Source organism: Ambystoma mexicanum, chromosome 4q (genome assembly GCF_040938575.1).
Source record: "Ambystoma mexicanum isolate Mex_15411 chromosome 4q, UKY_AmexF1_1, whole genome shotgun sequence".
Taxonomy (NCBI): domain Eukaryota; kingdom Metazoa; phylum Chordata; class Amphibia; order Caudata; family Ambystomatidae; genus Ambystoma; species Ambystoma mexicanum.
In genome coordinates this window covers 209,341,406-209,367,930 of record NC_090928.1, presented here as the reverse complement: position 1 = coordinate 209,367,930, position 26,525 = coordinate 209,341,406, and the positions used below count along the sequence as shown (strand labels likewise).

Sequence of the window (26,525 nt, the reverse complement as noted above, 5' to 3'; positions counted from 1 at the left end):
GAAGTAACCTGCACTGGCTCTCTGTTAACCAAAGAATTGTGCTTAAAACACTATCAATTATTCACAACTGCCTTGCTAATTTAGCACCCAGATACCTTCTCGAAACATCTCAGACCGTCCAATTAGGTCTTCACAATTACACTGGCCAAAGCTATGAAGGAGAAAAAGCACACCCTTTCTTTAGATGTGTATATGAGGATGCTGAGTATAATTGTAAGTAATTTAGAGCTCATATAGCTCCTCAAATCTTCTACACATTTTAAAGGGTGCGGGGGAGAAAACAAATGACTCTGGTATCGAAAGTCAACATAATAGTGAACAAAAACGAGTTCCTATTGGTCATAGGAACTCCCGTCCCCTGCACACTATTGAGTAATGGAAAGAATGACTTTCCAATCAATTTTCTAATAATTTAAATGATTTGGTAGTTGCTCTCTTTGCAATTTTAAGGAGGAAAATCAGTATATCCAACTGTGGTTATTTTTCGAAATGAATAATTTTCACAAGATAGTTCACTAAGTTAATAATTGTTTTTATAAACTTTAAACGAAAAAGGTATACATTTTTTTTTTACATTTTCATGAGTTAGATTCACTCAAAAAACAAATTAGAGGAATAAATTGAAAATGGCATCTCAGAAAAACAATTCAAAACAAGAAGTTCCAGAGCACTACGCGTTTCGAGAGAATATCTCTCTTCCTCAGGAGCAAAATTAATTTCAAGGTACTCAATACGTTAAATTCTCAAAAATACTTTTTCAAAAACCTTTGTTACAAAGTATTTCTTTGTGTGGGATAGCCATTCCGTTGTGAAATCATGGAAACGTCATCTATTGGTGTCAATGTTCATTCTGTAGTTGTAGTCTACAAATAGTATGAGACTAATATTAGTAATCAATAGAGTTGCTATCGTAGTAAATAAATAAATCTCACATCAGTCCGTTTTAGGACCTGCGTGTTGGTATACTGGGTCTAATTGCACGATAAAGGTGTCTCCGAAAACTTCTTATTGGAATAGACTAGCCAATGATTTTTCTAGAAAAGTAAATGTCTACATTGTAATTGTCTATGTATTTGCCTGTGAATTATATCCGTAATTACATTCAAAAGGAAAATTGCGAGAAAACTCGCCCTTCAGTTGTTGCCTGTGTTTTCAAAAATTGCACTGGCTGTTTTCGCGTTGGATTCTAAATTCCGTCTCTACAAATAAAGTTCCACATTAGGATTACAGTCTAGCATGTCCTAAACGTGCTCTGATGTAAGTTAGCTTTATCAGGCTTATCTGTGAATGATTCATAAATATACGCTGCCCACGAGCGTGTCCCTCATTCCTACACGATTTCACCGAGTAAGCTTCTTGCTAAGCAACGTTACAAATATAACGTCACGTGGCTCGATCCTCGCGGTCACGTGATGCCATGGAATTCTGGGAATTGTAGTTCCCAGTATTCAAATGGTCGTGTATCTTTAATAAACAGTTTGAATATGGATAGATGATGTTCCCCAAATATTTTATCTGTTGAACGATGGTCACGATGATAAAATCAAAATTATTACCGAATAAGCCCCATGTGCAGCAATGGTTTCAGTGTGACTGGAATATCGTGGTCATGTGATATATTTGAATTCCAGGAACGCAAGTGCCAAATCATATTGTTGTGTGAGGTGATATAATAGTCTAATATATGTTGGTGTGCTATCCATAGCGCCATGTGATGCCTACTGGATAGTCAGTCAGTAGCTTACATATTGTTGTGTACTAAAAAAAAGAAAATACCATGTTAAAGTAGTTTAGCCATGCTGTCAAATTATGTCTAACTAGATAATCATCCCATCATATCACAATGTCATTTACATCTGTACCATGGTGTCTTAATAGAGGTTGTCGTTTTTTCCTTCACAATTACACTGCCTCAAGATCCCTAGGTTCAAGCTCCAAAAAGCAGGTGGTAGTAATTTCCCTGCACTGGCAGCTAAAATCTTGAACTCTTTACCATTCACATTAAGATCTGAACCTTCCTTCTTCATATTCAGAAAAAATGTAAAAACTTGCCTCTTAACACAAGAGACGTAGCTATGTCTGTATCCTCATGCCTTTCTGTCTGTACTTCTATCCTGCACTTTCCATGTACCTGTTGTACCATTTTAATTGTCTATAATTGCGTAACACATTTACCTACTGTATCTTTATAATTGTCTGTAATTACGTAACACATGTAACTGTATCCATAAGAAATACGCCCAGATGCCGCAGGGCTCGGTGCACTTTACAAATAAATAAATAAAAATAATACATGCAGAATAACCACGGGGCAAAATGTCACACTTGCCCCCATTGTTCAAGCAGTACGTGGTCATCTGCCCTTTCTGCCCCATTTACTCAGTGCCTATGCCTCCCTCCCCCTTGCCCTGCCAATTGCCCCCTCCTTTCTTCTTTCTTTGAGCTCTAAAGTGACTGTGTGCACGTAACGTGTTATAAAAAAGTAGCATAGTGGAAATGCATATTATCAAATGCTTATATTCATGTGATATAACAAATGTTCTTAACTGTCTTTGTAATTTTTCGACAGGATACGTATGTAGACCACCAGTATATGTGCTCCTTGTTTCGTACTTTAAGTCATATGCTGTCCGTGGGATATGGCACTAATGCTATGCCGCAAGGTAAAGTATACATATTCGTTCAAAATACTTGAAAAAGTTATATCTCATTCCTTTTATTATTCAAAACACAGTGGAGCTCATATTTTGTGGGGGTGTAACATTAATGGAAGGCAAGCAAGGCATTTACGCCTTCCTTTAATGTAACTCACAATTTGTATTCATTCGTTTTTCGGAGGGGCGAAGCACTACTTGCCTTTCTGATGCCATACAAATGCTCTATGCCGGTGCAAATGCTGGAGATCCCTATGGGATCTTTGCGCCTTATGCAGCGTTTACAATTAAAATAACTCTGCCCGACATGCAAGCATGTCGGGTAGTGTTTAATTGAAATTGTGAACACCACCTGCTATGCGAGAATGGCAAACGGCGCACAGAATTAAAAGTAAATGCTGCGAGCATGCCAGGCAGTGTTTGCTCACTTTGCACAGCAGAGTGTAAAAATCCTGGGAAAAAAAGCAGCGTACACACTTACGTCCCTTTTGCCCTGCACATTTGCACTCCACCATGCAAATGAGGTAAATTTGGCAGTTCTCCTGTTTGATTTTCACCTTATATGTACTTTGTTATACAGACTTTATACATGTGAGAATTACAAAAGTAAATGCAATCAGTGGTGTTAGATTCTGAATTAACACATGTGGAATTAGTTGAACACAAATAACTTTCAGATCATTAAACATTCATCTACTCTGATTCATTCAGTTGGAACATACATGACCCAAAATCAGCCAAGATGTCAAATGATGCACAACACTGTCATTAATCTTTTAGAACGCACTTAATGCCGTATATCTAAGCACGAGACCGGGATTCAAACCTTTGTTGTTCTGCGTGGTCTTGTTTCCAAGACAAAAACATTGCCCTGAGATATCCTCCCAGCCAGTAAATGAGATCACATGGTGTGTCCTACATTTCCTTGAAGAAAGTCTAATGATTTTTGTCCTCTTCCCTTCCCAAGTCAGACCTTCCCCTCTCCCACCCGCCCATCCTGCCCTGCATGTTAGCGCATTACCTATAGGTCTGAAGATGACGAATAATGCTTATCGCATTCAAAGAGGTACATGGAAAGGCAATTGAGCAGAGCGGCACAGATGCCGGTATTGTATGTTATATTACGTTATATATCACCTGTATAGCGCCTACTGCCTCGAAGTGCTGTGGGTTGAATGCCCTTTGGAAGACCATAGTCAAATGTAAGAGGTGAAGAAAGGATTTCTAAAATGCATGTGTGCATTTTTATCCAGCACAAAGGTGGGTAGGCAGTGGCTAGGTCCCTTGCAGCAACCCATAGTTATCAGGTGAGAGAATGGATGCTGTGACAAATTGTCAGAGGAGTGCGATCGTCAGAAGGATTGGATTATGTGAAGGACTTGTCTGAATTTTGCGTGGGTCTCACATGTATTATATTGGATGAGGTGTGCATTCAGTGTATGTAATCGAATAGTGTTTATTGAGAAGTATGCAGGTGAGTGGGCCGTGCCTGTGCAGCTAAGGTTATGTTTCATTTTGATTGTGTGGTTGACGTTCCATTGAAGATAAACTGAAACCTGGTTGGAAGAGAACTTGAGGAGCTTATCATAAAGGCTTGACCGGGATGCATTCAAAGGGGGTGGTGATATTACCCCCCTTGTCGACTGCTCAGGTGCCCCAGAATTTCCGCCAGGGCCTTAGTAATAATTGATCCAGGATATGGGCTGAATTTGTCAGGCGAATGGAAGAGACAGGTTTTGAGAGCCTTCCTGAAGATTAGGTGATGTTCTATGTGATGGATGGTTAGAAGGATTGAGTTCCGGTGGTGAATGCATAGACTGAGAAAGAGGAGCCCCATATTGTTGATTTTGTCACTGGAATGATGAGCAGTGCTGCACCTGATCTGATGTTTCTGTTAGGTATGTAACGTGTAAGTTTATGCTGCAGGTATTCCAGTCCTGCGTTTTGGAGTGCTTGGTGGGTGATGCACATTACCTTGAAGGTGGATCTTCACCCGATCAGAAGCCAGTGAAGGACACAGAGGGCGGCTGAGATATGTTTTCTACGGCCTAGTGCTAGGAGGAGCCTTCCGGTTATGTTTTGTACCTGTGGGATTTTTCTCAGCTGTAATGCAGTGGTTCCCAGATATAGGGTGTTAGCATAGTCTACGCATGAAGGATGATAGACATGATAGCGGAGACTCTGTGAGGGAAGGTCAGGTAGGAAAAAAGGCGGCGGAGAATGGGAATGTGAAGGTAGCGTTTTTTTGGCATGGAGTTGATGTGATGTGATAGGGTCAGGACCGCGTCCATAGAGCAGCCAAGATTTTTTAGTGTGTTGGAGGTAGTAAGCAGTGGGCCTAGAGAAAGTGGGTAAAGGGTGGATTAGGGAAAGAGGAAGGTCATCCCGCAGCACATGATGTCAGTTTTGTCTGGGTTGAGTACAAGGTTGTTGACGGTCATCCAGTGCTTGATTTCTGAGAGGCATGTTGCGACATCGGGGGAGGTGGCAAAGGGTTCCTTTGAGATTTTGAAGACGATTTGGACGTCGTCTGCGTAGTTATAGCAGGTTAGGACATGTGATCGAATGAGTGCGGGAAGATGGCTCAGGTAGAGGTTCAAGTGTAGGGGGAAGAGAGAGAGAGGCACCCTGCAGCACTCTGTTGCCGACTGGGCAGGGAGTTGAGGAGAAAGCAGGCAAGTGTACTATTTGGGATCTGTTGGAGGGGAAGCAGGCTATCCACTTTAGGGCCAAGTCCCTGATGCCAAGATAATTAAGTTTGTCCACGAGGGTGGGGCTGTCAATGATGTCGAGGGCTGCTGAGAGGTCGAGTAGGATTAGGGCAGCCTTCCGAATCTGAGTGTCTTTTAAGATCATCCCATATGGAAACTATGCACAATTCATTTTCTCGTAGGGACCAGAAGCCAGATTGGGCGAGGTCAGGGATCTGGTTGGATTCTGAGAACTGGTAAAGCTGTGTGTGTGTAGCTCGGTTGACTAGTTTAGCTAAAAATCGGTTGTTTGAGATTGGCCTGTAATTGGTCGGGACTAGGGGTTTGAGTGTGGCCTTTCTGAGCTAGGGCTTGATGTAGGATGTTTTGAATTCTGATGGAAAAGTGCCGTAAATGAGAGCTGTGTTGATGGTGGACCTTGCGTAATCGCTGGTGCAGCTGAAAGTCAGGATTTGTTTTAGTAAAGCAGGCGGCAGGGGGTCTCCAGGGGATACTGCGGCACGGTTGTTTGTTAGTAGCTTGAGAAATTCAAGGTGGAAAGAAGAATGAGAAGAGCGGGAGGGTGGGAGGGGGTACTGATGTCCATATTGAGGTTGAGGGGGAGGGTGGGATGAGTGCTACTATTTTAGAGACAATGGTGTTGTTTCTTTCTAGTGCTATGTTGTGGAAGTCGTCTGAGAGGCAGTTGCAAAGGGTTTGGGAGTGGATTGGAGTGGAGGCAGTGCATGCTGGTGAATAGAATTCAGAGATATTTTTGTGGCGTTCTCTTGTGGGGTTAGGTATGCTAGCAATTCTATTCCAGTAATAGAATGTTTTGGCCTTGCGTATTTCTGTGCGGTAGGCCTTGAGCTGGGAGGTGTAGGCTAATTTGTTCGACGGCGAAGGATCTGCATGCCATCTGCGTTCTAGGATGTGGTTTTGAGATTTGAGAATTTTAAGGGTAAAGGTGCAGCATTTGTGGGAGAGGCCTTTTCTACTAGAGTAGGATCTGAGTGGGGCGAGGGCGCTAAGTGCTTAAGAGAGCCAGAGATCAAAGTGGTGGATAGATGTCTGACGGGATTGAGGGGAGTGGAGATCAGGGATGCCTGTAGGAAACTTCAAGGTCAGGAGTTACTATGACTTTCTTCCACATGTGTGAATGGGTTGTTATTCCTGGGGCTGCCGGAGGGGACGGAGGGCCTGTAGTGGTAAGACGGAGGAAGATGGCTGCATGGTCAGTCCAGATGAGTGGGTGGGGTGGCAGTGCATTGAGGAGGTCTGTGAGCTAAAAATTGCATCAAGGGTGTGATCTGTAGAGTGTTTAAGACTTGAAACTAGTTGTGTTAGTGTTAGATGCAGGGTTTCCAGGTTGTTTAGAAGGAATCGTGTTATAGGGTTATGTGGGTGTCGAACCAGATATTGAAGTCCCCTAGTATTGTGAGGAGGCGGTAAGAGACCATTATGGCTGCTAAGTGGTCATTAAGGGATTCTGCAAGGCTTCTATTGTATCCCGGGGGTCTATATATGAGCAGCAAGCTGTGAGTGTGCTTTGGGGTGACGGATTTGCAGTCTGAGTTGCAGGCTTGTTCATCCGAGTGCGAGATGGAGAGGAAGGGTTTTTTGAGGATGGCAATGCCTCTGCCATGCTGGCCCTGTCATGCACAATATGATTGTAGCTTGGAAGGAAAGATTCATGTGCAATGGGCCGGAAGTCTTGGGAGAACCAGGTTTCAGTGATGAAGTGGATATCAAGTCCTTCCTATGAGATAAGGTTGATAAGGTTGTAAATGTTGTGACGATTTTTAGCGATGGATCTGGCATTGATCAGAATTAACTTTTGGCCACTGATTAGTTGATTGTTTGAGTTAGGGAGGTGTGGATCCAGAAAGGGAGCTGGGAGGGAGCAGATACATGATGGAGAAGGATGGGAGGATAATTAAGTGGGAGAGGGTGAAGGCTGAGGCGGTGATAGCTGCAATGAAGGGCGTGCAGTCTGCTAGGGGTGGTCAGGTGGATGGCTTGTGTTTGTAATGTGCTAGATTTGGAGAGTGGGATTTGGTGTCAGTCTGATATGTGTTTGAGGGTGAGGTATTTCTTGGTGATGGCTGAGGATTTCTGGCACAGGGAGAGGCGAAGGTGGCATTATAGGTTGTCAGTGTGTGTGTGAAGGTGTGAGACCTGTGGGTAGAGGTGGTTGTAGTGCTTTTCAGGGATGAGAGTTTGTGCAGGGGGGTTGTATTGGAATCCCTTGTGTGAAGGTGACTTGGAATAATGGAGGTGGTTTCTGTGATGTATAGGGGGAGGACTTAAGAGGCTCCAAATAGATTTCCCAATCGGGAGTGGGGGGAGAGGGTCTGCAGACCTTCTCCTAGGGGTGCTAGGGGAATCTGGTGAAGGTCTTGTGGAGGTGCTCAGGGGTAGGGCCTGGCGAGTGTGCCTGGCGGGCTATTTAGCAGGTTGAGGAGTTATTTTTACTGGGTTTGGCGATGAGGGGGGGGGCAGTAATGCTGTTTGTAAGCAAGGTTGTCTTGGGCCTGTGTGAGGTAAAGTGAGGTGTGTTTGACAGATATGGAATCGGAGACACAGTGTTCGTTATTTAGGTGTTAAGGGGGCAGGAGGGATGGCTGAACGGGGGTGGCGGCAAGGAATCACAAGTATTTAGAGCTTCACATCCGTTGAATAAAGTGTACTTCATTTCCACTGCCTCTACAAGTGCGCTGTTTGTACTCCAGGGGCCTGCAGCTTCCCTAACCTCCACAGAAAGCAAGTGTCTTTAACAATTTGTTGTGACAGTGACCAGAGGCGTACATCCAGCTACTGGAAAGAGTCCAGTTGACCACACCCAAAGCCACCGAAACTAGAATGCCCTGGCTTTGATGTTGCTACACCCAAAAAACCTAGGTCAGTAGAGGAAGAAACATCATGCGTAAGGTTGATTATTCACCGTTTGGCAATGTGTCATGATTTTATTAATGGCACAAAAGCGTGTATTCTGCATGCATTCATGTTTTTTACCACATCAGCAACAACAAAAGTTAAACCAATACTTCTGGGCCTGGTGGTGCTGCATCGCATGCGGTCCTCAGAGTCCCTATAACTTGCCATCCTGTCCTGTAAGTCTTCTGAGTCCCTAATCGTTGTCCTATTTTCATTGATGATTCAAATGAAGCGCTTGCCTTGAACTCAAGGAAGGATTAGTAGAAAACCCATAACAGCCAGTGTCCAGAAAAAGACAAGGAACCCATTTAACCTGCATCTTTCTATCTCCAACTGTCATGAATACTCCTGGATGGTGAGTATGGGACCGATGGAGGGGGCTGCCATAGATTGTTCCATCACGTCCACTCCGCGTGGATGGCCAGTCTATTCTTTTTCTCCCTTTCCGCACCATTCATTAGTTATTATTGAGCTCGCACCCACTCCTCGCGTTGCAACTTTTCTGCATTGGTTTCAATGTCCGTGAGTACTCGCATCTGTGTATTCTGTGCCTTCTTTTGCTTCTGGGTCTTTTTTCCTCAGCTGCACTGTTTTCTCCTTTGCTGTACCGCCTTCTGTTTACTTCCCCCTTCCTGCTGCGCTCTTCCACCTCTGCTGCTTCCATTGTTGCTTGCTAAGGGACTCTAACTGTAACCCAACAGTCCTCAGCCTTCTTGCACTTGGAGCTGCGCTGCCCTGGCTGCACTTCTCCTTCCCCCTAACCCCGTGCACTTTGCGTAATCGCCCTTGCACTATCCGAATGACACAAAGGCTAGTGAGATTGTTTGTTTTGCCCTCCCTCTGTCTTCCCTCGCTTGTCTTGTTGCGCCTAGAAACACTTGTTTTTGACAGCCAGCAAGTGGTGCTCAGTTAGCTCCGTCATCACTCCTCGGCATCATCCCATGCCAGAAACGACGTCATCTCCATATATACTTGAAGTCATCTGTGCCATTTCAGCTCTGTTACTTTTTTCCAGAATCACACATAGCAGCTTGATCAATCACTCAATTATTTTGTATCTTTTTTCTTGAAAGTGCTGCAATCATGCTTTAAAGCTTGTTCCTCATGTGTTGTTGACTGATCCACACTCCTGCTTTTTTGTCATAATAAAAACCTTGGTATGGGGGAGTTCAGATCTTGTCATTTGATGTATCCGAAACAGTCCATGAGAGGACGGTGAATCTTTTATGAGCCTCAACTAAGAATTTTCCATTAAAGTCTACAACACAGAATTCGGTTCCTCAGACGGTTTTGAAGAATGATATAATATGATATTTTATTTGTATCGCGCTCGTACATAAGTGTTTCAGAGCGCGACTAGGCAAGGGAGGGGAACAAGGGAGAACACAGCACAACATAAAAACGATCTTACTAGGCCCAGTGACATTGAGAACGCGCAAGTGCATGGGAAAGGGAAAAGGGAAAAAGTGCATGGAAGGGGAGAGTGGAAAGTGCAGAAGCCGAGGAGCGCAGATAAATAAAATAAATAGAAAATTGAGGCAAACTGTGGTACTGCAGCCAGCAAGTGGCAAGTGCTGTGTTTAAGGCAGCAGACTGGGTAAGGCTGAATAAGTGCAGAAAAAGAAGAAAAATGGGGTGGGGGCTGTATGGGTACAGGTACAGTCCTCAGTGCAAGGGGTGGCCAGGAGGCAGTGCAGGAAGGTGGCAGGGTGAGCAGGTACCTGGGCCCAGGGGACAGAGGGTGGTGCACAGTGCCAAGAGAGCAGATCAGCAGGGGAGAATGGGAGCAAAGGCAGAAGCAAAGAGGAAGGTTTTGAGGTGCTTCCGGAAGCGGAGATGGTTCTCCTCAAGTTTTAGAGTGGCAGGGAGGCTGTTCCAGAGGGAGGCCCCAGTCAAAGAGAGAGATCTACCCCCAGCTTGTTTCTTTGAAAAACGACTGACCCTGAGGGAGTTAGAGGTAGAGGAGCAAAGAGCTCGAGAGGGGAGGTATTTGCGGAGGGATAGCTGAAGGAATTTTGGACCCAGGCCCCAGAAAGCCTTGTGGACAATGCAGAGGGTTTTGAATTTAATCCTTGCATCCACTGGGAGCCAATGGAGAGATTTCAAAGCTGGAGAGATACGATCCCAGGGCTTGAGGCCAAGGACAAGTCTTGCAGTCCTGTTCTGGATAAGTTGTAGAGGGCGGAGAGTAGAGGCAGGTAGATTTAGAAAGAGGCTGTTACAATAGTCCAAGCTAGAGAGAACCAGAGCTTGGGATACCATGAGCTTCTGGGGGAAGGAGAGGAAAGGCAGAATACCTCTGAGGAGGTGCAGTCGGAAGTTTGACTTTTTAGAGACATCAGAGATATGGGCCGAGAAAGAAAGTGTGGAGTCAAAGATGACAACTTATATGGGGAGGAAGCCCGGTATACCGTTGACTATAGAGAGTTAACAACGTATACTCTATCTAGGTCCGGGAGGACAGTAATCCATTATTTACAAAGGAGACAGAGCTAGTTAATATAGATGCCACATGTACACAGAACTCATAATATTGGAGTATCTCAACAAGGACCCGTCATAATTAAAAATGATTAATATCAGATTTAATGAATCACAGATTTTTAAAAACAAATTAAATCATACGGTCCACAATATGTACATACATTTTGAAAATCTACACCACAAACAAAGGACATGGACAACAGTTACGTGACAAGCTTTCAATAGCTAGTTGCCAGTGTGTCAAGAGTAAACACACCGAACACCAAGCGGTACGTTTTATATACAGTTTTACGCACCCAAAGTTAATTAGGGTTAAATGTGTCAGCAAATTGGTCACTCTGGTAACAATCCAGAGTGTTGGCTCGACATGTTTCAGTTCCTAAACTAGGTATGGAACATTCATCAGGAGAAACATAAATAACAACGTAACCAAATAATTCTAATCAACAGACAAATATTAATATCAGAATATTTCTTGGCATCTGTGGGGTAAAAAACAAACAAACAAGGCAAGAGATGAGCTAACAAATAGCAAATGGAGTTGCCGGTTCTGACTATGAACAAAGGTATCACAAATAGAGGGGATAAATACCTCTAGTGATGCCTGTGGGTGCTCTCTACTGAGTGGTAGTAGGAAGTAGGAGTCCGGAATCCGGTCCAACCTAGGATAAACAAATATAGATATCCATAAGAGCGCCATGGGTAGCTCTCAAAAAGCCGGAGATGCGCCAAAACAAAGCGACTATCTGAGCCGAAGAACGGCAGAGGTGCCTTCCCTAGATAATTAGAGATAGAAATGGTGAAAGAGACCTAATGGTAAAAAACCTCTAAATAATCATATGGTCGCCATATGGGCAGCAAGTGCGGAGGGGAAGCCAAGTCCGCTCAAGGAAGAGGGGACAAGATGGCAAGAAGAAGTGTCACCCCAAAAAAAAGTAGTAATACTCGTCCTGTGTCACACAGTCTAAGCGCCGAAGCAACAAGGCCCCTATCGTAACGCTGTGCCTCCGTTCCGAGATACCCAAGTACGAGTGTAAATCAAAACCCAAGAGGGAGTAACAATAGAGATAACTCTGACGAGCCCGCTGTAACCGGCGGAACGTCTGTGAAGCCTGAGGCGTACCTGAGAGGTAGAGGTTCCCTTCGTGGAATAAAGGGGAAACATACAATGAATCCCTAGGAGAAATCAGCGTGTCAGCGCTAGTGCTGAAGAGACCGCGGCAAAGCTCCGTGTAAATCAGGTCTCAGGATAGGGCAGCGTATGATGCCTGGCCAATACTTAACAAATTACGGAGACACGGGCAGTCCTACGTCTATGTCAATGTGACACGACAGGCGTTAAAGGTGTAACGGCCCTGGCGGCCATATTGGAGTGGAGATAAAAAAATGGAATAGCGAACGTCCAACAGTGACAGCTGACCCCCTAAGTAGAGTTCATGAGTTAGAAAGACAAAAGAGCAAGTGACACCCGTGAGTGGAAGATAAAAAGTTATAAAGAACTATGAAGAAGTATGGGAGAAAGTACAGAATAGATAAAGCCTAAGGACACATCCGACCACTCTAGGAAGATGGAGACACACAGAGTGTGAAGAACTGTTACAAGGGTACCCCCATGTCTACGGGCAGGACAAAACAGACAGTATTCTGTACTTTCTCCCATACTTCTTCATAGTTCTTTATAACTTTTTATCTTCCACTCACGGGTGTCACTTGCTCTTTTGTCTTTCTAACTCATGAACTCTACTTAGGGGGTCAGCTGTCACTGTTGGACGTTCGCTATTCCATTTTTTTATCTCCACTCCAATATGGCCGCCAGGGCCGTTACACCTTTAACGCCTGTCGTGTCACATTGACATAGACGTAGGACTGCCCGTGTCTCCGTAATTTGTTAAGTATTGGCCAGGCATCATACGCTGCCCTATCCTGAGACCTGATTTACACGGAGCTTTGCCGCGGTCTCTTCAGCACTAGCGCTGACACGCTGATTTCTCCTAGGGATTCATTGTATGTTTCCCCTTTATTCCACGAAGGGAACCTCTACCTCTCAGGTACGCCTCAGGCTTCACAGACGTTCCGCCGGTTACAGCGGGCTCGTCAGAGTTATCTCTATTGTTACTCCCTCTTGGGTTTTGATTTACACTCGTACTTGGGTATCTCGGAACGGAGGCACAGCGTTACGATAGGGGCCTTGTTGCTTCGGCGCTTAGACTGTGTGACACAGGACGAGTATTACTACTTTTTTTTGGGGTGACACTTCTTCTTGCCATCTTGTCCCCTCTTCCTTGAGCGGACTTGGCTTCCCCTCCGCACTTGCTGCCCATATGGCGACCATATGATTATTTAGAGGTTTTTTACCATTAGGTCTCTTTCACCATTTCTATCTCTAATTATCTAGGGAAGGCACCTCTGCCGTTCTTCGGCTCAGATAGTCGCTTTGTTTTGGCGCATCTCCGGCTTTTTGAGAGCTACCCATGGCGCTCTTATGGATATCTATATTTGTTTATCCTAGGTTGGACCGGATTCCGGACTCCTACTTCCTACTACCACTCAGTAGAGAGCACCCACAGGCATCACTAGAGGTATTTATCCCCTCTATTTGTGATACCTTTGTTCATAGTCAGAACCGGCAACTCCATTTGCTATTTGTTAGCTCATCTCTTGCCTTGTTTGTTTGTTTTTTACCCCACAGATGCCAAGAAATATTCTGATATTAATATTTGTCTGTTGATTAGAATTATTTGGTTACGTTGTTATTTATGTTTCTCCTGATGAATGTTCCATACCTAGTTTAGGAACTGAAACATGTCGAGCCAACACTCTGGATTGTTACCAGAGTGACCAATTTGCTGACACATTTAACCCTAATTAACTTTGGGTGCGTAAAACTGTATATAAAACGTACCGCTTGGTGTTCGGTGTGTTTACTCTTGACACACTGGCAACTAGCTATTGAAAGCTTGTCACGTAACTGTTGTCCATGTCCTTTGTTTGTGGTGTAGATTTTCAAAATGTATGTACATATTGTGGACCGTATGATTTAATTTGTTTTTAAAAATCTGTGATTCATTAAATCTGATATTAATCATTTTTAATTATGACGGGTCCTTGTTGAGATACTCCAATATTATGAGTTCTGTGTACATGTGGCATCTATATTAACTAGCTCTGTCTCCTTTGTAAATAATGGAGTCAAAGATGACGCCAAGGTTCTTAGCCTCACAGGTAGGGGTAGGAGGAGGGCCAAGGGAGGCCGGCCAGAGAGTGAGGGAAAAGGATGGAGATGGTGTGCCGATGAGGAGGATCTCCGTCTTGCTGGCATTCAGACAAAGATCATTGCCGGCACACCAATTTTGAATGGCAGTTAGGCAGTCAGAGATGAGAGAGGGGGAGGAGTTGGCCGAGGGCAGCCGGAAAATGAGTTGAGTGTCATCAACGTAGCACTGGAAATTTGAGCAGAAAATGGCAATGTGTTTGATGTGAAGGATGGGAAAAGAGGAGGCAGAAAAAAAATGACTCACCATCTAGGGGTGAGTCTTCGTACTCTAGGAATTATTCTTCCTCTTCCCGAAAAAAACCCACCATAACCTCAGGTCCAAATTGAAAGAAAGAACTACGACTTCATCTCTGAGTACGCCTGCCCCATTTCTAATTTGTTCCTGGACCATGGAGGAATGGAAAGCCTTTGCAAAGTCAATGAAAAAGATAAGTCTAGAAAGAAACAGCGGCTTCGACCAATGCATCTGCTCATCAAAGCAGTGGCAAAAGTGAAAAGCCCCACTCCCACACCCAGATGGGTTGGAAATGGAGACAGCTCGTCATCGACGCTGAGTAAAACAAAGACATCATAGCCTCGTGTCCTAAAGCCTTTGGTGGTGCTGAGACTGTCAGCTTCAGTGTGGCAGAATCAGACGAAAACCACTGCAATGGCTCAAAATCAATGCAAAAGGGCATTTAATTGCAGACTTCGACACATCTTTTGATGCACTTTACAGAATTCCAGACTGGACGTCTCAGGTGCAAAGATTAGCAGTTATTTTCAACATTTGAGTATTACACTGAGGATGATACCCACTTATCCCTCAGAATATCCTCATCAAACATCTAGACTGAGCTTCCAGAATAGCTTTTAAGAAATTAGACACCTCTGTGAGGAGGATTTTTGGTTCTTACAGCCAGAGTCTTTGTGCTCTAAATGTCCGTTGTACACTATCCAGATATTCTGACACCTTGTGGGAAGTAGTAGAGATCACCGAAAATCACCTCTCCCAAGCTATGCAGGAAGCCATTAAACATCTTGTAGCTGATACAATGACACTTCTAGACACTTACCATAAACAGGCATGACACCAGCAATTGTTTGGGCAGAGCTATGGGGACTTCTACGGTCATAAGAAGGCACTTGTGGTTAAGAACTGCACACTTTACGGTTGATGTCCAGACATTGCTATAGGACATGCCCGTTGACGGGTCTGACTTACACAGGGCCTAGGCTAGTGAAAGCATAGAAAAACTCAGACTTCTACCTGACAGCAAATTCTTTGGCGCTACCTGCTCATATGTCCATGTACGCTTACTCTTCCTGAAGAACTATATTTGAATCATATTACTTCCCTAACAAGGGCAAGGGATCTACCCAAAAACATCAGGCACAACTAACTCACTGAAACCTCAGGCAGAGCAAGTGATATTTGTAAACCAAAAGGTGGGAGTTTGGTGCCTCGTTGCATCCCATCGGCAGCTGTTGCTGAAGGGGGCGATGGATCTTGTTCCAGTAGAGAAAGTTAGGAAATGCTTGTACTCCCGTCACATCCTCATACCCAAGAAGGATGCAGGGCGCAGACCTATCCTAGATCTGAGACTTTTCAAAAAGCTTCTCCTAGAGGACCATTTCAAGATGGATACCATGACACAGATCCTCCAGGTTCTGGAGTTGTACAACTGGCTCATATCTCTGTATTTGAGGGACGCATATTTTCACACCCCTATCCACCCCAACATCAAAATAGCTTTGTTTTATGGTGGGATGCATTCACTATCAGTTTGTAATGCTCGCATTTGGCCTCTCGGCAGCCCAAGAGTATTCATGAAGGTCATGGCAGAGATGGCTGCCAATCTGCACAGGAGGATGGTACATTTCTTTACCTACCTCAAAGACTTGCTTCTATGGGCCACGTTGGAAGAGGCTGCCCTACAGAACCTAGCGTGGATATGTACCTTCATCCACAAATTTGGTTTCTCCATCAATCTTTAGAAATCATTTTTTACTGCCTCCAAACTCTTACAGTTTATAGGGGCAGTCCTGCAAATGGAGCGAGAAGTGGTTTTTTATGCACCCGAGTGAGTAACAAGCATTTAAACGTTTGTAGCGCTCATCCATCCTAACAGTGAGCTCCCTGCTTGGGTTTGCTTGAGGATGCTATGGCATCCTGCATCTTCATAGTGCCGGAATCAATACTGCGTATTGTAACAAGGCCAGATTGCAGGGGATGGGAACTCATCTCAGCCAGCGATGCAGGGCCTACCAGAGAAATTTAGAGCCAGTCCTACCACTGAGGTGGACAGTGGCAGCTGAGAACCCCCCAATTCCTGTATCCCCTTTATCCAGCATGTTCCTTAGCATTATACCTCTGTCTCAAGACATGCCTGAAATATAAGAGGCTTGCGATTGTTTATCTGTTTTTTGTAGAGTCACAACGTGCCAGCCTTAAACGAAGAAAAAGCATTCAAGTCTGAATCCCATCCCAGTTCCCTACATCATTGAAAACAAGTCAGAAATGCTATCATCACCCAACCGCAGCAGTGATCTGCTACACAGACCCACAAAGAGAAAGGGAAGCTGCAGCACGTATGCGTTCCTATGTCACAGGCAAGCTCCAGGGTTGAGAGAGAGAGACATACAGAAGGAAGCTGCGTTCATACGCAGCCAGCAGAGAGACCGCACGATGCTACCGGGGCATACCCGCGAACATGCACTAAGTCTTTGGCAATCCCTAGACCCCAAGGGACAAAAAGAGCCCTTTCCCATTGTACCATGCCCAAGAGCACCCATTATAGGTCTCTGGAACACAAATACAAGTGACTGCCTTTGCGGTGTACCATTGTTGTCCGCAGCTGACCCACATGGAAAAAATGTGCTGCATTTGGCCTACGACTTATGTTTTTCTGCAAAACACAACCGGTTGTTGCCAATCGGTAACCCTATTGTGCACTCCTCAGAGGACATGTGGTCCCAGAGAAGTTTGAGGTCTAGAAGAGTGAACACCCTCACTGGGTATCACCTCATAGACCAGTTAAGTAAGTGATTCAGCAAATCCTAGTTAGATAGCAATGATTAGATCAAAAACATTTCACCAAATGACATTCAATAATAATATTCAGACAACTGAAGAACCCAAAGATTCGCATGATCAGTCTTCCTTAAGTCAAAAAAGTATTTTTTATGATCAAAGTTGAATAATGATAATATAAATCAAAACACTTCTGTACATTTATATTCAATGTGCACAGCACAAACCAATTCAAAACAAATTCAAAACAAAAACATTTGTCGAGTCAAACTCGTAACATCAATCATACAAGTTTGTATAGTGGCATATTGCCATTAACTCAAAAGAATGTCCAATAGGCTCCTCTTATATATAAAATTGCTGACGCATTTCGGATTATTAGAAATCCATCCTCAGGGCTGGGGAGCTTATAGTTCCATAGCAATCCATAATGTAGCTTTCTGTGTTTGTGGTCACCTAAAGGGCAACAAGTAGATCTACTAGGTCCATACACTTCTGTTAAATAGAGCTGAGATGTGCATACATAAATAAATAACCAGTGGCACTAACCTTCAAGCACAGTTGGTTGAAGACAATGGAAAGTCCTACCTGTTTGAAAAGATGTATCACTATGTAAATCTCAATACAATGATAGTGTTTACGTGATAGTGTATAAAATACCCTTTGAGGGCAGGATACTCACCTGGCTGTGGTGATAGAAGCAACAGCACCTGGGTAATGTAGATAGTACAGTCGCTGAAACACTGTGTTTTCTGGTGAAGATGGAGATAAGATAAAATAAATGGAAGGCCCGTGTGTAGAGTGATCTCTAAGGCAATATCTCGGAGACAGAGCGTGGAAATTCATAACCAAATGTATGGTGCGTCTATCCCTGAAAAGCTACATCTGTTTGTTCTTACACTCTCCCTCGTAGTGTAGCTCGCAAATACGACGTAGAAATTCTATGTGCGTGCGGTCAAGTCTCTATATCACATTGACAAGTGCAGGCATAACCAGGCATGCATAGGTCAGTTTGTTCATATGTTAGTGTGTTATACGTAGCCCAGTGCTTGTATAAATATACTAGTCACTGAGACTGTGTTGCCTATGTGTGGCGAATCGCGTACTGTATTTAACAAAGTGTGATGGCATCAGGGGAGTTGCTAGGTCTGGATAAGACCCAGGACTACGCTGATGTCGGAACTGTTGGGACTGGGGGCTAGCTAGTCTTTTAGCTGTAGCTCCTGAGATTCTATCCTGGGCTACAACCAAAAGATCAGGGGCTATAGCCCTCTTAGCCCCCCCTAGCAACGCCCCTGTCGGGCATCAAAGGCATGCAACATAAATGTAAAATGGACATAAAAGCAAGTTGGATGACAAAGTGGGAACACTATATTTGCAGAGCGCTTACCTGCAGTAACACAGTGAGGGGTCGGAGTCGACCATCTGTACCATGCGCAGCCCGATCCCTCACTGTGTATATGATCACCATGGCACGTGCGCACGTGCGCATCGGTGCCATGTCGAAACAACACCATCTTAGTGTGGGACTCAGCGATGTCGCTGGGAGTGTCCTCTGGATATTACACGTCAGTATAGTGAAAGAAAGAATCACAAGGAATTTGCAATTAATAAACGAGTGGATTAAGTAGTTAATTAATTAATTAATAAATAATTAGTAAATACACATGCCTATACCTGAAGTATGCAGGACGTACGGCCAGGTTGCAGAACAAATCTGCAGGGTGCCCCACTTCTGCAGCGGGTCGATAACTAGTATTGAGAGCGTGAGGCGTGTTGAAAGAGTAAGGTGGCATGTTTATTGAAAAGTCCAAGAGCGGCTAGATACCACGTTCCCAAACTGGGCCCTATACGGGACCTACAGGTACTTAAGAATTAGTGTGTGGACCAGTCTGCTATGGGTCGGCGACCCATAACGGATCAAAAGTAGAAAGTATATCTCTGAAGTAAGCAGAATCAGAGTAAGCAGGCAGTAGGGCCAAGTCGCAGAAAAATTCTGCGGGGTGCCCCACTCCTGTTTGGGGTCAGTGACAAGTGTTGGACATGGTTGCATGGCTACGTAGTATGGTAAGTTCATGTGTGTTGAGGTGACTGTAGGCAGTGGGCCGGCGAGCGGGCCCTACCACAGTCATATGCCAAATATCATGTGGAGATTACCAAGGGAGAATACAAAAGGGTCAACCTGCTGCGCTGTGGCACAGCCCTCCGAGTATTGCATGCTCTGTGTATGGGTCAGTACCAAAGAATGAAAACTCTGTCCCCATCGTGAGGGGACACTAGGGTGAAGGGAAATCTAGGATACTCTGCAGCCAGCTTCAGTAGCATCGACTCATGGGTACTCTTGGGTACCACCCCGCTCACAGTCTGTATACGCCCATGAACTAATTCCATAGTTAGAAAGGCCACAACCATACAATTGTAGGTAACAAAAGTAGGTTAGAAAAGTAAGTAACATGTCCTTGCCCCTCGTAGGAAGCTTCCTACTCGCAGTCTAATGTCACTGTCCATTGACTCTGAAACAGATGTTACATATTTCCAAGTCCCTATTACTTGGCCATACAAGGATTATACAAAGCACTTTAAGTCGAAGTCACAATTCATGCCCCTCGGGGTGAGTGAATCAAGAAGGCCAATCAATAGGGGCTCCCTTTGTAACAATCGTTTGTGTATGTCCCCCCTCTGTTGCCTAGTTTAATCTGTTCCAGGATCATGAATTTCAATTGGGCAACTGTATGTCTAACCTCAACAAAATGCAAGGCCACAGGCGATTTCAAATTTATAGTGCAGATATTTGACTTGTGCTCGGTCCACCTCGTTTTGGCCTTCCTCATTGTCATTCCTACATAATAGTACTCACATGGGCATCAGTGCAGAGATTGCATTGGAAGAGTTGCAGGTACATGAGTGTTTGAGGTTTGAGCCAGATAGGCTTGCCTGAGTTTGAATGTGTGATGGTGTTCCCTAATTGTATATTCCCACAGTGCTGACAATTTTGGCATGGTAATGTCCCCTTAGCTTGAATCTTCCATGTGGATGTAGTTGGAATCTCTGCTCTCACTAAGCTGTTGCCTAAAGCCTTACTGTTCTTTTAGGCAAAGGTAGGTGGTTTTTGAAACAATAGCGTAATTGGGGGTCCATTTGGCGCATAGGCCAATTCCCTTGTATTATCTTTTTGATTTTATGACTCTTGGTGGAATGTGTGGTCACACAGACAAGAGGCTCACCCCTCTTGGGAGGCTTGGGCGTTAGTGTTTCTTTGTCAATTGTTTCTACTTTCTTTGCGATGCTCGAGATGAGTGTAGGGCTGTAGGTCTCTCTCTCTCTGAATTTCTTCTGCAGTGACATTGATTGACGCTCATCCTCGCTGGTCTCAGAGATGTTCCTTCTGTATCGGAGGAATTGGCTCAATGGTACACTGTCAATGGTTTGTTGTCGGTGAAAGCTAGTGGCTAATAGTATGCTATTCCTGTCTGTGGGTTTTGTGAAAATCCTGGTCTCCAGATTGTGGCCTTTGCTGTGGATCTCAACGTCCAAGAAGTTGATTACCGATTGACTCGTTTGAGTTGTAAATTTAATTCTCTGGTGCATCCCATTCATCATATCAAAGAATTCCTGCAAGTCATCAAACGGGCCTGTCCAAATACCAAACACATTGTCAATGTAGCGTACAAAGATGGATAGATGACGCATCCATCTAGGTGAAGAAAGTATGTGTTAATTCTCCAAACAAAACATGTCGGTATTGGCATAGGATGGTGCCATGCAGCACCCATGATCGTACCACATAGTTGTAAGAAGTGCCTTTCTTGAAATTTGAAGAGATGATTTCTCAAAATGAGTTTCAATAATGTGAGCACAAAGAGTCTGTCCCCCTGGCAGTTGTCAGATCTCAACAATAACCATTCCACTGCTTCTATATGTAGGAATATGTAACATCTGTTTGAGAGTCAATTGACAGTGACATTAGACTGTGTGTAGGAAGCTTCCTACGAGGGGCAAGGACCTGTTACTTACTTTTGTTACCTACTTTTGTATGGTTGTGGCCTTTCTAACTATGCAATTAGTTCCTAATAGAATGGGCGTATACAGACTTTGAACGGGCTAGTACCCGAGAGCACCCATGAGTCGGTGCTACTGAAATTGGCTGCAGAGTATCCTAGATTTCCCTTCACCCTAGTTTATCCTCACGATGGGGACAGGGTTTTCATTCTTTGGTACTGGCGCATATACAGGGCAAGCAATACTTGGAGAGGTGTGCCACCGCGCAGCAGGTTGACCCTTTTGTATTCTCCCTTGGTATTCTCCATATGATAATTGGAATATGACTGTGGTAGGGCTTGCTCGCCGGCCTACTGCCTACAGTCACCTCAACACACATGAACTTACCATACTACATGGCCACGCAGCCATGTCCAACACTTATCACAGACCCTAAGCATGAGTGGGGCACCCCACAGAATTTTTCTGCGACTTGGCTCTACTGCCTGCTTACTCTGATTCTGCTTACTTTAGAGATATACTTTCTACTTTTGATCCGTTATGCGTGGCCGACTGTAAGGTGGGACCCGGGACACAGGCACTGGGTATGGGTGTCACGCTCACCTGGGTCTCTGCGGGAGCAACGAGAACCTTCGATTCCCTTCCTTCTTCTTGCCAACTGTGAGGAAGGTGATCTGTTAAAAGAAGGAGGAGTTAATGGGGTCCCAGGTAAGTATCACACCGCACCCCTCACACCCCTCTTCCCTAAATGCAGCCTGCTTAACTAGGGGATATCTCACCTCCTCTATAGGGTTGGTGCGCTCTCCATCCTGCATCCGCCAGGGGGCTGACTGGAGTCTGACTGTAAATCCTTTTGCGGGTCAGAGGCGGGGCCCAGTTAACTCCACTGGTTTGGATTTTAAGTTCTGTGCAAGGTGCCAGTTACTTCACTGGAGTCCAATTCAGGTAAGTTCAGTTCAGGTAAGTTCTTGTACTATAATTCTAATGCCAGCGAAAGGAATGGTTTTCCATTAAAGTTTATGTCTTTTCGTATCTCCTTGCAGGTCGGGAGACTTTGGGCTGACATGAAGGAAGTGAGCGGCTCCGGCTCTGACGGGGCGACGTCTGAGGTGACCAAGTTAAACCCTGGTAGCGCGGGCGGCGAGGTAAAAACAGTGCATACTCACTGCTTTCTCTGTTCTCTTCCCTCTTCTCCCTAGAAGCAGCTTCGTTGGCGTGCACAAGGCGATAAGCCACGGAAATGAATGCTGGATCCGAACGGAGGTAAGCATGTGCATTCAGCAACAGAGAACACGCGAAGCACTGGCCGGTCTCTGGGCGTGGCTTATAAAGGCAGCCACGCTCAGAGACTAGAGCGCGCTGCTAGTTCCTGGTTGGCACACAGGGAACAGTAAGAGGAAGTGGTAACTTAGCTACATAACCTGTACTACGGGCATTCCTAAGAATTACAGTATGGGTTTTGAACTAGAAAGGAGTTCTTTGCATGCCAGACTCCCACCCGGAGGGCTCCCAACTGTCCTCTCTTTATATTACCCTTAGCTAGGGTTGAGAAAGGCATAAAAGAGGGTCCCTGGCCAGTACCCATGAGGGAGAAACGGGTCAAAGAACGAGGACCCGGCACACAAAGAGTGCTACGGGGACAGATGCAGGGGACAGATGCAGGTGAAGCCAGTATGGCTTGAAAGGGGGGTTCTCACAGACCCGTACCCAATTGCACTACGGGAAGTAACGTTCGCACAACCACTCTGCCGCGACCTGTTGCCGATGCGCCATGCAGCAGCTCTGAGTCCCAGGCGTCCTGAACACCCACGGAGCTCTGACAATGTTGCAAACTCTCCGGTATGAAGGGGAGACACCACGTCATAGCGGGCGGTCAGGGGGCCGGAGCATCTCCTTACGCCAAACGAGCTGGGAGACAACAGGAGTGAGCCTGCACGGGGAAGCCGAACGCCTCCTTGGACTACCGGAGTGAACCAAAGGGGTGGGACTTAACAGCAGCCTTTAAGGAAGGCAGCACTCCAGTTAAGCAGCCAATGGAAGACATGCTAGACAGAAAGCAAGATGATTGGTGGGGAAGAAAGATTGACAGCCACATAAAAGCCTGCAAACTCACCAGGCTTTATTGTCGTTTTCCTTGCAGAACGTTGGCGAGGAAGGCGAAGGCAGAAGGGAATGGCGGGCCTATCCGGCCGATAAGGAGTAGGAGGCAGTCAAGAAACTTCCTCTATTCTACGCACAAGGGGTAATTGGCTGTGAGGAAACTGTCAGAGACATTGTGAACCAATACATCTGAACCCAAGTTGGGGTAGTAAAGATATTGTTTAAGCATCTACCACGGCTCCAGTGTCTCACTTCCCCAAGTGGCGACAAAGGTGGGATTTGACAGCGCAACGGAGAATCTGATTAAGACTTTGTCAGAGGGGCAGCAGCAGCTGCAGCAGCTTATACAGCTACAGACCCAACAAGCTGTTACTGACCGGCAAGCTTTTCAGCAAGCCATCCAACTGCAAAGCACCCTACAAACAACAGCTCGCAGAAAATATCATGCGACTTACGGACGTAGTCGCCAGTTCTAGGAATCAGCCTCTGGTACCATCAGCCTTATTGCAAAAGTGTAAAGATGGAGAGGACCCCGCATTTCTTTTCACCACGTTTGAGAGGACAGCTAGGAATGCCCAATGGCCTCCTGAACGATGGGGACAATACATAGCACCCTTATTGTCTGGAATAATGCAGGGAGCATACCAGGCTGTGAACCCTAACGGAAACACCTCTTATGGTGAGATCAAAGCTTTGGTGCTTGACCGGTTGGGGTTAGATGATGAAGCCTACAGAATACAGTTACGTGACACCAAATTGAAGAGCAGGGAGAGTCCACATCAACTGTATCATTGCATCAAGGACCTATTGGAAAAATGGCTACAGGCACCCAATCCCACTAACCAGGAATTACTGGACAAAGCCACGTTAGAACAGTTTGTGGAGGCACTACCGGGACTGATGCAAAGGTGGGTGAGGCAACACCATCGGCCCACCCTAGCAGAAGCAGTGGACATAGCTTCTGCATACCAGAAGGCCGGCATCAACAGGATTCCTACAACCTGAGCTACGTCGAGGATACCCTTACCCAGTGGCGAGACTCCAAGGGGCGGCAAGAGCCCTGTACCCAAGATGGAGACGTGAGGAAGAACAACCCAAGAAATTAGAAGAGAAGAGACTCCACCCTGATGAAAAACCTCCTTCTGCGGGTTACTGACAGCCTCAATGTTTCAATTGCAGCGAGTGGGGCCACATAGCGAGATTCTGCCCCAAGAGAAGAACGGGCGAACCCATGGAAATAGGATATATGAAAACATACCCAGAAAAATTGATCCCTGGTCCCTATATCGTGGACATAAGGGTTGATGGGAGACCAACACGAGCACTACTGGACAGTGGCAGCAAACAGACCGCCATCGCCCCAACCGTGAGTAATTCACCTAATTTGCCTAATGTAGTGGTACCGATTAAATGTATACATGGGGTTATAAAAATGTATCCAATTAAGGAAATACAGGTAGAGGTAGGTCAGGAGGTGACTTCCTTGAAGGCTGCTGTCCTACCCTTGCTGCCCAATCCAGTAGTCATAGGTACAGACCTGCCCCATTTCAACAAAACGAGAACATTAGCAGTGAAGGAGGAAACCCCTTCCAAGTTAGAAACCCATAGGGAATGACCAACCAGGCCAAGAGAAACCCCAGGGACTCAAAAGAAGGAATCGGTTAACCCCCTGCCAGCCAACTACATGACCAGCTCAATCGATTGGAACCCCAATGACCACAAGGATTCGATTAGGGGGGAAACCCTCACAAACCCCACCCTACGGATAGCACGAGAAAGGGCTAGCCAGGAAGGGGGCCTGGACACGTCCAAGGGACCAGGGTTCCTCTTTCGAAAGGGGTTGTTGTACAGAAAATACAAAACTGAAGACGAGATAATAAGGGAACAGTTGGTATTACCCAGATCCCATAGAATGGTAATTATACAGCTGACACACAACCACCCTTGCGCGGTCACATGGCATCGCTGAAAACGCAGCAGAATATTCTAAAGAGGTTCTATTGGCCAGGGATTTATGGGGAAGTGGCTCGGTTCTGCAAGGGGTGTGCTACATGTCAGCGGAACCATACCTGCTAAGGCCCCCTTACAGCATATGCCACTGGTATCTGTACCATTCCAGAGGATTGGTATGGACGTAGTAGGTCCCCTGGAACCGGCATCAAGAGGACATAAATACCTATTGGTTATCGTTGATTATGCAACACGATACCCAGAGGCATTCCCCCTAAAGGAGTATCAGCACGACAGCTTTGCGGCCAACTTATACCATTCTTCGCACAAGTAGATTTTTCCTCCGAGGTAATCACTGATCAAGACACTAACTTTATGTCCACTGTACTACGTCAAGTATGTGAAAGCTTAGAGATCAAACAACTGAGGACAACGGTTTACCATCCCAAACAGATGGCTTCGTTGAGAGGTATAATAAAACAACAAAGAAAATAATAAGGAGATTAACCGGTCCAGAGGGAAAGAATTGGAACAGAATAGTACCTAGTATTAATGATGTTAAGAGATATGCTGCAGTCTTCAAAAGGGTTTTCCCTGCTTGAGCTTCTGTTCGGAAGACAGCCCCGGACTCTCCTCAATCTAGTAAAGGAAGAATGGGAAACATCTGAAAAAGTGTCCTTAACCGAATACGTTGAGGAACTTAAGGCGCACCTAAACACCCTATGCACTATGGCAGAAGAAAACCTCGGACAAGCCCAATTGACTCAGGAAAAAACCTACAATAAGGAAAGCCGGATGAGAACTTTTAAACCAGGTGACCAAGTACTGGTACTCCTCCCTACAAGCCAGAACAAATTCCTAACCAGGTGGAGCGGCCCATATGAAATCAAGGACGTTGTTGGACCAGTGACATATCGAGTATATCAACATGACCGAACACCAACAGACATAGTTTATCACGTAAGCCTGTTAAAAGAATGGACGAAACCACTCTCAGTGGCAAGTATGGACACAGGAGAGCTTGAAAATCCTGAGCAACCCATACCTAGAAAACAAGACCATTTGGAAGATGTACAGTGGGGAGCAGCATTATCGCCTGACATGAAGTCAGAATTGATGACTAGGTAAGCCGCACACGAGGAAATATTTTCTTCTCTACCTGGGAGGACTAACCTAATTGAACACGCCATTGAGACAACACCAGGACAGACCATCAGAATAAGACCTTATATGATCCCAGAAGCCAGGCGACAAACAATCAAGGCTAAAGTAGAAGAGATGTTGCGCATGAACATCATTGAACCCTCAACCAGTTTATGGTGTTCACCTATAGTACTGGTCCCAAAACCAGAGGGCTCAGTACGTTTTTGCATGGATTACCGACAATTGAATTCAGTATCACAGTATGAAGCTTACCCCATGCC

At 45.2% G+C, this 26,525-nt stretch overlaps 1 protein-coding gene across 1 annotated transcript in view; it reads left to right on the top strand.

Annotated features, from left to right (window-relative positions):
- The window catches only part of LOC138467595 (potassium/sodium hyperpolarization-activated cyclic nucleotide-gated channel 4-like), a 2,558,748-nt gene that overhangs the window by 1,626,470 nt on the left and 905,753 nt on the right, over positions 1 to 26,525 (top strand). Inside the window, exon 6 of the mRNA XM_069607736.1 lies at positions 2,570 to 2,663. Within this exon, the coding sequence (XP_069463837.1) occupies positions 2,570 to 2,663 (94 nt within the window). The remainder of the gene's footprint in view (positions 1 to 2,569; positions 2,664 to 26,525) is intronic.